This window comes from Delphinus delphis, chromosome 16, assembly GCF_949987515.2.
Source record: "Delphinus delphis chromosome 16, mDelDel1.2, whole genome shotgun sequence".
In the NCBI taxonomy this organism is placed as follows: domain Eukaryota; kingdom Metazoa; phylum Chordata; class Mammalia; order Artiodactyla; family Delphinidae; genus Delphinus; species Delphinus delphis.
In genome coordinates, this window is record NC_082698.1 from 62,113,324 (window position 1) to 62,125,673 (window position 12,350).

The following is a 12,350-nucleotide window of genomic DNA, read 5'->3' on the forward strand; positions in this document are numbered from 1 at the left end:
AGTGACTTTTGCCTCATGAAAGACTTGAGAACACATCCCTTGTTGTCATACACTGCAGGTGTGTCTCAGCCATTTTTGCAGATTCTAGGGGAAATTTTTCTGACTAGGAGAGTCACACAGGATGAAGTTAACAGCTTAAGGGCTCTTAATTCTGTGAGTTGAGAACTGAAAAATCTGGTATTGTAGCATTTGTTTGAATCTAGGAAAGATTCATTCATTGGGCTTTAAAATTTCCACTTGCAGAATTTGGTTTCTTTATTGGACTCTTCATGAGCTCTATTTTTTTAAATTGGTTATCAACTTATTTTTGATGTTAAAGGTTAACATCTGTAGCTTTTCCAGATTTTTTGGGGTGGGGTGGGGGGGGTGTTAGGAAATTGCCTTTCTCCAGTCCAGAAATAATCTGGGGAAACTCTAAGCCAAGAACTTTGTGTTGAGCTGTTCTTTTGGGCCAGCATCACTTGTCAGTAAGCACCTGGTGTAAAAGCCTCAGCATCCCCAGTAGTGTGATGAGGATTATTTTTATAGCATTCCATTTTCCTAATGCCACGTGTGAAATTGGATTATCATGATCTTAACCAATATTTTACCCTTGTAATAAAGGATGAAGGGATAGGAGATGGTCTCCATGTGGGAGGATATCTTCATTCATTTTTCCTTTAATGAAAGATAAGAGGTATTTTCCTCAAAACTGAAAATTGTAATTCTGAGGTGTATTTGCAGAGGCCTGAACTAAATTCAGTGGATTGTTGCTTCTAATATGAGGGCGGGGAAGGTGTGGATAATGTATTCCTGGGGTGAGAGAGTATCGTTCTTTAGTTGGATTTCCCAGGTGAGTACTGAAGAATGTTTCCCATTCTTCAGTACTCACCTGTTGGGAAAGCATGCTTTTTCACTGCTAGGTACCAAATGCAGAGGCTCAGTGAAGTATAAAGCTGGGAAGAGCATGCCTTTCATTTATTAGCAAGCATAGCTGGTTTGGAAAGGGGTTAAAGCCTTAAGTGAACAAATCTAGCTAACAGTGAATGAACTAGGTAGTTAACTTGCATACTTCTAATTTTCTTTGGCTAAAGGTAACCCATACTTCTCTCTCCAGAGATACGAGAGGTATGATTGCTTCAGTGTTAGTTTTCTGGTTTTTGGTTTTTTTTTTTTTATATTTGTCCCTAATCACTTTTTAGCAAGCTAGAAAACTGGATTCTACACAGGGCAGCTCTTTGTGAAGGTGGTTTATTTTGGCCACTGGAGAAAGAGTCGGGATTGAAAAATCAAGTGGCAGCAGTCTATTTCTTGTCCCACAGAAATAATATAGAGGAAAGAAGCCGCTGTGAGGAACTTGGCTCGACAGTTAGGGTCAGAGCTTTGTACTGGAACTCCCATGAATTGAGACTTTTCATTCTGTTTTATCAGAGTGCATATATGTCCTATTTCAGGAAAAGTAAAACAGTCATTTACAAAAGAAAGTCAATCTGTATCCTAAGCGTTTTAATAAAAAGTTAAAACAAATTTGGTATCTTGCTCCTTTTTTTGGCATTGGTTTGTTCTGAGTATGAACATAGCATGACATTTGTTGTGGGGGGTGTGGCAAAAGTTCTTCCATACTTACGGGAAGAAATATTTACAACGGGTATGAGAGACAGACTTTGCTACGGGGGGGCATGGAGTATGGGTGGAAAGGCCAGGCCAATTTACACATTCCACTGGAAGTAATAAATTTAGTACCGTTTGAGAGCCTTAGAACATGCAGTGGTCCCAGGACTGGTGATCATTTATGCAACAGGAAGGACATGGCAGACTTTTGAACAAAATCTGTTAACATGCTAGCAAGGACTGGGTCCAGTTTAGCTGTGTTTCATCATTTGATACAAAATTGGAGAGAATCCGGTTGAATGCTACATTTGACAAAATAGAAGTAATGAAACCTGTGCTTGTGCATTTACTAGGCTTGTAGGAAGCTTTGCTTTTAAAAAACCCAAATGAGGTTCTAAAACTAAAGTACTGGAATAAAACAGAATGGGAAGCAAAATGCACCAGGTTCTTTTTGACTGAGTATTAAATTACTGGAGGCATCGAGATTGAAACTAACACAGTGGAATGATGCCATGGGTTTTACGCTTATATGGGTTTGTGTCATTTGAGTCAGAGCAGTACATGAAAATTAAAGGCTGAGTCAATGAGCCCAGCACTAGGGGGTCTCACCTTGGCTGTTGACTGTGACTTGGGACTCCACTGTGATGTGCCGTAAACAAAAACATGCAAACAGTTCATGCTGGAGGCTTGGGCGTCATTAAGGGAGAATCACTGGACTCCAGAGAGAGAGAAGCAATTGCTAGGAAGTTGGATAGTTAATAGGTTTTACTGCGATCAAGCCATCTTCTATGTCAGAACCAAAAGAAGACAGTACCTGCTATAGGAAGACTGCTGATTTCAGTCCTGCCTCATGCTATAATGGATCATCATTCTCCTTTCTCAAACAGGTTTGTGTCACTGGGAGCATTGAGCATTACCTTGTGTTGTGCTTGGGATACACCAAGCAGTGTTAGTTTATTCAAAATTTTGAGGCAGAAAGGCTATGTAATTTAAGTAGTAATTGAATATTTTCATTAATGCTGACATAAATACGTATTAAAATAATCTTATTAAAATTACTTTAGTTGGCATTGTGATAGACCTTCATAAAATGTCTAGCTTGTGGTGACTGCTTCAGGGATATCCTGCAGCCCCCCAAAACATACTTGTTCATGTTCCTCTGTCCTCAGGGTGACTTCACTGGAAAAGTAAGGATGTTTTATGTCAGGGTAGAGCAGGGATGGCAAACTACAGCTCATGGTCCAGATCTGGCCTGCTGCCTGTTTCTGTATGGCCTGTGAGAAAAATAAAAAAAAAAGAATGAAATTTTGTGACATGCCACAATTATATAAAATTCAAATTTCAGGGCCCATAAGTAAAATTTTATTGGAACACAGCCACCCCATTTCTTTAGCTTTTGCATGCTACAACAGCAGAGCTGAGTATTTAGGACAAAGAAGGTATGGCCCACAAAACCTCAGCTATTTATTTACACTCTGGCCTTCTACAGAAAAAGTGACCCCTGATCTAGATAAATCCTGGCTGATGGTTATAAATCATTATATGAAATGTGCATAATGCAAACTATAGGGTTGTGTAATTTAAAACTTTGACTTCAGCTACTGTTTATCATAGTTTTAAAATGCAATTTTTGGAGCAAATCCAGTTTCCATGAGTTATGTAGGGTGTGGCTTTGGCATCAGAAGACCAGAGGTGTAATCTTAGGAGCTCCATTATCCCCCCTAGTGGATTACTGTACGGTTTACTTACAAAGTTTCAAAATACTGAACAGCTTTTTTATAATTATTAATTAATTAATTATTGGCTGTGTTGGGTCTTTGTTGCTGCACGCGGGCTTTCTTGAGTTGCTGCGAGCAGGGGCTACCCTTCGTTGCGGTGCGCGGGCTTCTCATTGCGGTGGCTTCTCTTGTTGCGGAGCACGGGCTCTAGGCGAGCGGGCTCAGTAGTTGTGGCACGTGGGCTGAGTAGTTGTGGCTCGCAGGCTCCAGAGCGCAGGCTCAGTAGTTATGGCGCACAGGCATAGTTGCTCCGCGGCAGGTGGGATCTTCCCGGACCAGGGCTCGAACCCGTGTCCCCTGCATTGGCAGGTAGATTCTTAACCTCTGCGACACCAGGGAAATCCCCTGAACGGCTTCTTTGCCCGTCTTATCCCAGGGATCAGAGGTCGGATGTCTCCTACACCTGGGCAGATACTGACAGGTCCTGGCAAGGCCTGGGCAAGTCTAACCACCTCAGGGCGCATTTCTGTTCCCTTTCCTGAAGCTCAGCGAACAGAGACGAGACTAGGCTCCGAGGGACCAGAACGCCCCTATCTCCCAGTAAAGCCATATTCCTGTCACCCTCCCGTATCTCTTCCTCCAGTCCCGCTTCGCCCTCAACGTCGCACAGGTGACCTGAACCATCTAGGGCGCGGAAAGGCGGGGTCAGCCTCGGCAGCCAATCAGGGCTCGGCCCCTAGCCCAGCCAATCGGGCCGGGCCAGTTGGGGCTTAGCCAATCCGGCCGGAAGAGGAAGACCTGGGATAGTGCCTGCGCTTCTCGCTGCCAGCTTTGGGTGGCGCTACGTGGGGTCAGCTGGTGCCGGCCGCGGTCCTTGCTCGCTCGCTTGTTCCCCGGGAAGCCCCTGGTGTGCCGTCCCCGAGGCCATGGGGCGGCAGTGGGGGCCAGCCATGAGGGCGGCCGAGCAGGCGGGCTGCGTGGTGAGCGCCACCCGGGCTGGGCAGCCCGAGGCGGGCTCGTGGAGCTGCAGCGGGGTGATCCTGAGCCGCCGCCTGGGCCTGGTGCTGTGCCACGGGGGCATCTTCACCCCCTTCCTGAGGGCCGGCAGCGGGGCGCTGACCGCGGCCGGCGCCGTCTTCCTGCCCGGCGACAGTTGCGGCGACGACCTGCGCCTGCACGTGCAGTGGGGCCCAACGGCCGCGAGTCCGGCAGGCCGCGCGGAGAGGGGCCGCCCGGGGCTATGCACGCCCCAGTGCGCCGGCCTGGAGCCCGGCCCGCCCGCCCGGTTCCGCGGACGGCCGCTGCAGCCCCCCCGCCCCGCCGAGCTGCTGCTGCTGTTGAGCTGCCCGGCCTTCCGGGGCCACTTCGCGCGCCTCTTCGGCGGCGAGGCGGCCAAGCAGTGGAGCTTCGCGAGCGCCGCACCGGACGACGAGGTGTCGGAGGAGGAGGAGGAAGACCAGCTGAGAGCGCTGGGCTGGTTCGCTCTGCTGCGCGTGCGGCCGGACCCGGAGAAGGAGGCGGAGGCGGAGGAGCGCGGGCCGGTATTGGCCGTGGCGCCTCTCGGGGCTGTGCCCAAGGGTGAGCCGCTGGTGGCCTGCGGCTCCCCGTTCGGGGCCTTCTGCCCCGACATCTTTCTCAACACGCTCAGCTGCGGCGTCCTCAGCAACTCGGCCGGCCCTCTGCTGCTCACCGACGCGCGCTGCCTGCCAGGCACCGAGGGTGGCGGCGTGTTCGAGGCGCGACCTGCGGGGGCGCTGGTGGCGCTGGTGGCGGCGCCCCTCTGCTGGAAGGCCCGCGAGTGGGTGGGCCTCACGCTGCTCTGCGCCGCCGCCCCTCTCCTCTGCGCCGCCCGAGCGGCCCTCTGCCGCCTGCACCCCGGCGCCGCCGCCCTGGCCGCCTTCCTACCACATGAGATGGGCTCCCCGTGGGGCCTGCCCCTCCGAGACCCCGGACCCCCCTGGGCAGCTGCGGCCGTGCTGGTGGAGTGCGGTTCCGTTTGGGGCTCCGGAGTGGCCGTGGCACCCCGCCTCGTGGTGACCTGTCGGCATGTGGCCCCTCGGGAGGCGGCCAAGGTCCTGGTGCGCTCCACCACCCCCAAGTAAGGCCCACAAGGTTGCCCCCACTCCACTCCCTCACCAGCTGTCATATCTGGATCCCAGGTCTCAGGTCATAATCCTGAGGATTATGGAGGCCTTCTGGTCTCAGGCTCAATGCTTGGTGATGCAGTGTGGTTAGAGACCTGGGACCCTCCCCTCATCCTTGGCACCCAGAACCCCAGAGTAAGGGGTTCTGGACCTCCTGGCAAGGGGTGAATGGGGCTTGGGCAAGATGAAAAGCAACTCTGGGGAACTGTGGGGTGGTCCAGCATCCCTGGCTAGGCATCTTTGAGCTCCCCCTCCCAGTCTGAATTCCTTCTGGGCAACTTCTCTGTCTTATCCTTGCACCCACACACCAGAGGCCCTTGAACAGAGTCTTCCTAACCCTGCCCTCTTTCCCCTGAATGCCGTAGTGAAGCCCCAGGGGCCCAGGATGCTACCCTCCTGGGTTAGGAGAGGAGCCTGTTACTCTTACTTGATTTATCTCTTAGATCTTAACCAGAACTTCCCTTCTGGATCAAAATGAACAGATACGTGGTTCCACCTAATTAGAATGTGGGAGTGGGGGCCAGGCAAGTATATTTTGAACAATCACTGAGTGCTCTTGGCAGCCAGGTTGGGACTTCAGACAGTCATTTGTTCCCTCTCTGCAGGGTGAGCACTCTTACCCTCCTTTACTTTGACTTGCTGTGACAGTGGAGACAGCAGCCTTGGCTTCCTGGCTTGGTTTTCTAATACATGTTCCGTATCTTCTGTAGTCCCAGGTGCTTGACTTAGGCCAAAGCAAACACTTGGTGTTTGCGCCTTGGTGTTAATGCTCCTTGGTGTTAATGCCTGTTGTTCTGTCCCTGGCTCAGCCTCTCAGCCCAGACCTTTCCAAATGCCTCTATTGAACTCCTGAGGTTAATCCAGCCCGGCTTTGCCACAGAGTCCCCTTTGGCAGCCACCCGGACAGCCATGACTTTATAGGGAAGACTGATGATGAGAATTTTCCTCTGTGTGTGGTCCCCAATTCCTCACCCCTCCACCTACCCCCACATACTCTTGGTTCTAGGGAACGCAACAGGTCTGCTGGAAGCTACCCCTGCAGAGTGTGTAGTAGGAAGCCCCTGTGTAATCTTGGGCAATTTGCTGAATCTGCCTAAGCTGCTTTCCCATGACATGTAAAGTCTTGGAACAGCCTGCCACGTAGTAAGAGTTATAGAAGTGCTGGCATTTATGTAAACAGGGACCCAGAGGGATGAAATCGTATCATGTCTGCCCCCCCACCTGACAGGATTGTTGGTATCAAATGAGGCAGTAAAGGAAAATGCTGAGAATGTTTGCCCTGGCTCCTGCCACTAACTATGTGACCTTGAGAAATTACTCAACCTCTCTGGGCCTCAAATGCACCATCCAAAATGGAGATAATACCAGTGCCTAGTTCACAGGGCAGCTGTGAGGACTAAATGAAATGATGTCCATGGAACATTAACACCAGGCCTGGCCCACAGTGCCCCCTAGGTGTCAGGTGTTTGTGATGACGGTGAGGCACCGGAAGCTTTACACAGCAGTACCCTGCAGTTGGTAGAGCATGTTTGGAAGTTCCACTGTGGATGTGCCCAGAGTTGCATGCTGGTATGTTTCAGGGCTGACACCAAATCTTTTGAGTCCCAAGTTCATGACTTTTACTGCCACTCTCATTATTTTGCTTCCTCCCCATGCTGAGCGTTTGGAAAGCTAGCCTGTCATTTTGTTTTCCTTGTTCCCAGGAGCGCCGTAATCTGGGGACATGTGGTATTTGCCACCCAGGAGACATCTCCCTATGATATAGCAGTGGTGAGCCTGGAGGAGGATCTAGATGGTGTCCCTGTACCTGTGCCCGCTGAGCATTTCCATGAAGGTAAAGGACAGAGGGGTTCTCTGGTCTGGGGTGAACCTCAGGAAGGAAAGTCAGTGTTGGGCGCTCTAACCCTGCAGATCAGGGGCCAGTCCCACAGGTCAGCTCCCTTCCCCACCCCTGCTGGAGTAATGAGTCAGGCTGGCACCTTGTTACATCCTGGTTACAGTGCTTTGGCCGGAGTTGCTCTTGGAGGCCTCCCTGCTCACGCCCAGCATGCCTAACGTCCTGGGGGGCATGTGGAATTCCCAGCGAAGGGTAAGGCACGCCTTTTTCCTGAGGCCCCACAGCAGTGTAGTGTGTTGAGCCTTGGGGTCTCCTTATAACACTGCAGGCTGGTCTGAGAGATGTGTACTTTTGAGGCTCCAATGGCATGATTTGAGTAAAAGGCTTTGTGATGCTGCCACAGAAGTACCAGAGGTCTCGCTTTGTGGATGTCGTATGCTATAACATAATAACAAGGATTACAAGCTCTCTGCTTTCGCATCTTCTGCCACTTATTAGCCCCGTGTCCTTAGGCAACTTAGTGAACTCTGCCTCAGTTTCCACATCTGTAAAATGGGGATAATGCTCCCTACTCCTGGGCCTTGTGAGGAATGGGTGAGATATTGTCTGTAAAGCACTTGGTGAAGGAAGGTGGTGCCCGCTTTGAGACTTCTTAGTCTCAGGAGGTGGGTGTTAATTTCACAAACATTTATTGAGCCCCTGGCTAGGTGCCGGGAATTCTAAAAAGTGACTACCCAGTCCAGCAGGGGAATGAGGGCTGGAGAACAGCCTGATGCTGAAGAGAAGTGGTTGAGCAGATACAGTGCTGGGAGCTCAGTGGAGGTCCCGGCCTGTTCCTGTGGGGGGCCTGGGGAAAGTTCTCATGGAGGCAAGAGTATCTGAGCAGAAACTCAAAGGGCAGAGAGGGTTTGGAAATTTGGAGTGGCCAGGGAGGGGGTTGGGGAATGTGTGAGTCCTGCCAGACAGAGGAGGCTCCCCAGCTTAACCCTTCTTCCCTCCCTGGCAGGCGAGGCTGTCAGTGTGGTGGGCTTCGGTGTCTTTGGCCAGGCCTGCGGGCCCTCGGTGACCTCAGGCATCCTGTCAGCTGTGGTGCAGGTGGATGACACACCAGTGATGCTTCAGACCACGTGTGCTGTGCATGGTGGCTCCAGTGGGGGACCTCTCTTCTCCACCTGCTCCGGGGACCTCCTGGGTAACCAGCTCCTTGGTCCTCTCCCAGCCTTCCCCTTGCCAGAGCCTCAGTCCCATCCTGGGAGTGCTTGGTTTCCAGCCCTGGGAGCCACCCTCTGTCTGGAAAGATGGTGGGCCTTATGCGCAGAGGTAGTTAGCCAAGGTTTTCAGGCTCTTGTGCTTCTGAGGGTGGAGAGGGACAGAAGCTGAGCTTGGAGGGAAGAGATCTGAGTTCTGGTCGCTTCTCTGCCACTGAGCCACTGCACAACCTTGGGTAAGTCACTTAATGTCATTTGATCTGTGAGACTCAGGAGTTGGATTAGTCCAAGGGTCACAAACTCGAAAGCCTACAGAGGCTGGGCTGTTAAAGTGAATGAATGAGTGAGTGAGTGAGTGAGTGAAGACAGCAGTGAGTGGAGGGCAAGGGGGAACTGGGGTGAACACCACTCAGCTCTAGTACATTGTTGCCTCATTACAAAGATATATGGGCCTAACGCTGGCTGACTTTCCAATTTTTCACAAGAAGCTGTGAACCTTTTTTTTTTTTTTTCAGAATTCCTAACCACACCCCCGTGAGAAACGAATTTACCAGCTAGAGAACAGTGTTTGAGCACGTACAGTTCTTTTTATCTTTAGCCTTAAAGTGTCCAGTCAAAACGCTCTTTTCCAAAGTTTCTTAGATTAGCTCCTTCCCCTTCCCCTTCAGTATAGTTATGTGATTCATTTGAAATAGAGTTAGGTACATTTGTCCTAGTCTGCATTCCATTTTTCTCCCATATACTGGTTGACCTTTTAAAAGATATATACCGATAAGTGGACACAGAAATAAATATAGATGTTTGTATGCATGACTTAGTGTGTGTGTGTGTGTAGATATATGTGACTCCTAGCTCAGTCTGCTGAGAGGGGCTAGAAGCAGTGACATCCATGTGTAATGAACACAGCGAGAGTTCAGATCTTGGTTTCTAAGAGTCATTCTCTAGGGCTGCCTTGTGGTGCTGGAAAGGAGGGAGGGGTAGCAATAACAGCAGCAGCAAAATGATGGGCACGTCAGGTGTTGAAAGAACCAGGAGCTGACATGAAGGTGCTCCCGCTGGGACAGCTTCAGCAGCAAAACAAATGGTAGCGGTTTTGGTTTTCAGAAGAATTCCCATTGATGAATGTAGAAGAAATGAGGGAAATAGAAAATCACTATTAGGACACCCCGGCAGGAACTGCTGCCGACAGGATCCATCGATGAATGCCAGAATCAGTAGGCAAAAGTTTAAGTAGAAACAAGACAACCGCGTAATCCTAAAATATTTCGTACTTACCAAGGGGGTGATAGTAAGTCTACAGCGGAGAAACCCGGCAGATACCACCCAAGTAATGAAGGTTAACATCGCAAGCAGTGCTTATAGTCAGCACACATCTCCTGATAGCATGCACTGAAAAGGACACATTGCTTCTATGGTTTTCTTCTCAGTGATGTTTAACCTCAATCTTATCATGAGAAAACATCAGGTAAACCCAAATTGAGGGACATTCTACAGAATAACTGACCTGTACTCTTCAAAGTGTCAAGGCCATGAAAGATAAGGAGAGACCGTGGAAGTGACCCAGATGGGAGGAGACCTAGGAGACATGACGACTAAATGCCATGTGGGATCCTGGATCAGAAAAAGCATTAGTGCAAATACTGGTACATCCAAGTGAGTTCTGTACTTTAGTTAATAGCATTTCGCCAAGGTTAATTTCTTGGTTTTGATGAATGCTGTATGGTGACATAAGGAAAAGCTGGGTGAAGGGTATACAGGAATCCTGTACTATTTTGGCAAGACTTCTGTTAAGTCTAAAATTGTCTTCAAAAAATTCATACACATGCACTGAGCAGGCCAAACAAAAGTTCTGTGTGGGTCTGATTCATTTATTCAGTCACTCAGCTAGTATTTGTTGAGGTCGTCCTTTGCCAGGCACTGTTCCAGGTACTGGGGAGACTGCATGGACAGAACACAGCAGTCCTGCCCTCATGGAGCTGAAAGATAACAGAAGTTGGAGAGAGGGATAACAAAACAAGTGAAACATGGGGTATTAGATACTGATAGTGTTGGGGAGAAAGTAAAGCCAGGAAGGAGGACTGAGGCACGAGGAGCCCGTGTCCATGAATGAAGCCTGGTGCCTGTCACTACGAGGGGGCTTCAGGCAGGTCTAGGGCCTCCAGGCTGGAGGTGAGCCTCCCTCCCCTGTCCCCTGGCTCACACCCTCTTTTCCTCTCTGGCTCCTGAACAGGCATCATCGCCAGCAACACCCGGGACAATAACACGGGGGCCACCTACCCCCACCTGAACTTCAGCATTCCCATCACGGTGCTCCAGCCGGCCCTGCAGCGGTACAGCCAGGCAGGCGACCTGGGCGGCCTCCGCCAGCTGGACCGTGCCCCTGAGCCAGTGAGGGTGGTGTGGCGGCTGCAGCGACCCCTGGCAGAGGCCCCGCGGAGCAAGCTCTGAAGCTGTGGCACCCCTCTAGAGAGAAGAGCAACCATCTGATGCCGTGGGGAGCGCTGAGGCTGGTGGCCTGAGGACCCTGACACGGCACACCCCAGCCAGGCTGCATCCCCATCACCACCCACCTTGCTCAACTCTGGAGTCTGGACCAAACTTCTCTTCAGCCCCCACGGATCTCTTACCTGGCAGCCCGTTTTGGGGTGCTTTCTCGAGCCGCCACCTCTCTCTTCCCCCGACACTAGGCTCAGCTCTGTTCTTTCCCCTTCTGGGGAGCGCAGTACAACCGTACAACAGACAGACCTGGTCCTGACAGACAGATGTTACTGGAAGGCAGGCCCAGCCACGGTTCCCTGTCTCCTGAGGGTCACTGGGCGCCTGCAGCGGCGGCTTCCCTGGGGCCTGGACTCCTCTCTGCTCTCGGTCAGAATGGGGCTGACAGCACTGGGGATTCCTCAGAAAACCTCAGCAGAGAGGCCCTGCTCTGAAGACCAGAGGCGGAAGGGAAAGAGCATCTTCCTGTTCCGCTGGAGCAGCGGTGGCGTCCCCGAAAGCCAGGACTCCCGGCTCTTCGTGTGTCGGGTGCCCTGACCTACAGGGGCACGCTGACACAGTGCCTTAATTTTCCGGCCCGCAAAGTGGCTCTCAGGGGTCGGGGGTGGGAACGTGGTGGGGGAGGGGTAGAATGTGTCTAGTTGGGGTTTGGGAATAAACAGGACCTACGAGGGACAGGATCTACTTCTATATATCAGCTTCTTTCTTTTCCTTCTTTGTTTTGAGAGTTGAATGGGGAATAGGAAAGCACCAGGCACAGAAATATACCTTTCCATCCTGCTTTCTCGGGGGTTTGATCTCACGGGACACTCTTGCGCCAGACTAGTCCTGGTAGCTGGCCGTGGTGCCAGTTAGCACTGGGCGGGGCTTGCAGATCCCAGACGGTGGTGGCCTTGGCCTGGCAGCAGCTGTTTACAGGCTGCCTGGATGGACCCAGGCCTGTGCCAGGTCCTGGAATGGATGGGGGTTGGGGAGTTCAAAGGTGAATGAGGCCAAGGCAGGCCCTAGGAACTAAGACCAACCCTGGGAGTCAGGAACACGCACTGTGTGCCCAGGGCCCTGCCTGTGCAGGCTGACAGGTTGAATGCCATTGGGGAATGACTGGGGGAGAGGGGGCTAATCTAAGCAGAGAGAATTGCTGGGAGTACTTTGTTTCTAACATCTGTTTGCTGAGCACCAGCTCTGGGCAACCACAGAACACCCCTGAGACAGTTGTTCCCCTCTGTGTGGATTAGGAATGGGGCCAGAGGGCAAAGTTAGCTTGAGAGAAATCCTGTAGTGAATTTATGGAGGTGGGGAGGGAGAGCCGAGTTCTGACCTGGCTGCAAGTGGGAAGGGGAGGATTTATTCCAGCATG

General features: G+C 51.4%; 1 protein-coding gene across 2 annotated transcripts; it reads left to right on the forward strand.

Annotated features, from left to right (window-relative positions):
- Positions 1-3,387: 3,387 nt before the first annotated feature.
- Positions 3,388-11,593, forward strand: TYSND1 (trypsin like peroxisomal matrix peptidase 1). Of its 2 annotated transcripts, XM_060034868.1 has the most exons (4): positions 3,389-5,406; positions 7,156-7,286; positions 8,296-8,481; positions 10,728-11,593. In XM_060034868.1, the coding sequence occupies exons 1-4, from the start codon at positions 4,235-4,237 to the stop codon at positions 10,943-10,945; spliced, it is 1,707 nt and encodes a 568-aa protein (XP_059890851.1). In that variant the 5' UTR covers positions 3,389-4,234; the 3' UTR covers positions 10,946-11,593. The 2 variants fall into 2 exon arrangements, with proteins under 2 accessions (XP_059890852.1, XP_059890851.1); XM_060034869.1 differs by lacking the exon at positions 8,296-8,481 and having other exon boundaries at positions 3,388-5,406.
- Positions 11,594-12,350: the final 757 nt, after the last annotated feature.

Coding starts and splice junctions, on each gene's coding strand:
- TYSND1 (XM_060034868.1), top strand. CDS start 4,235: ATGGGGCGGCAGTGGGGGCCAGCCATGAGGGCGGCCGAGCAGGCGGGC. Junction 5,407..7,155: donor GTGCGCTCCACCACCCCCAA/GTAAGGCCCACA, acceptor CCTTGTTCCCAG/GAGCGCCGTAATCTGGGGAC. Junction 7,287..8,295: donor CGCTGAGCATTTCCATGAAG/GTAAAGGACAGA, acceptor CCTCCCTGGCAG/GCGAGGCTGTCAGTGTGGTG.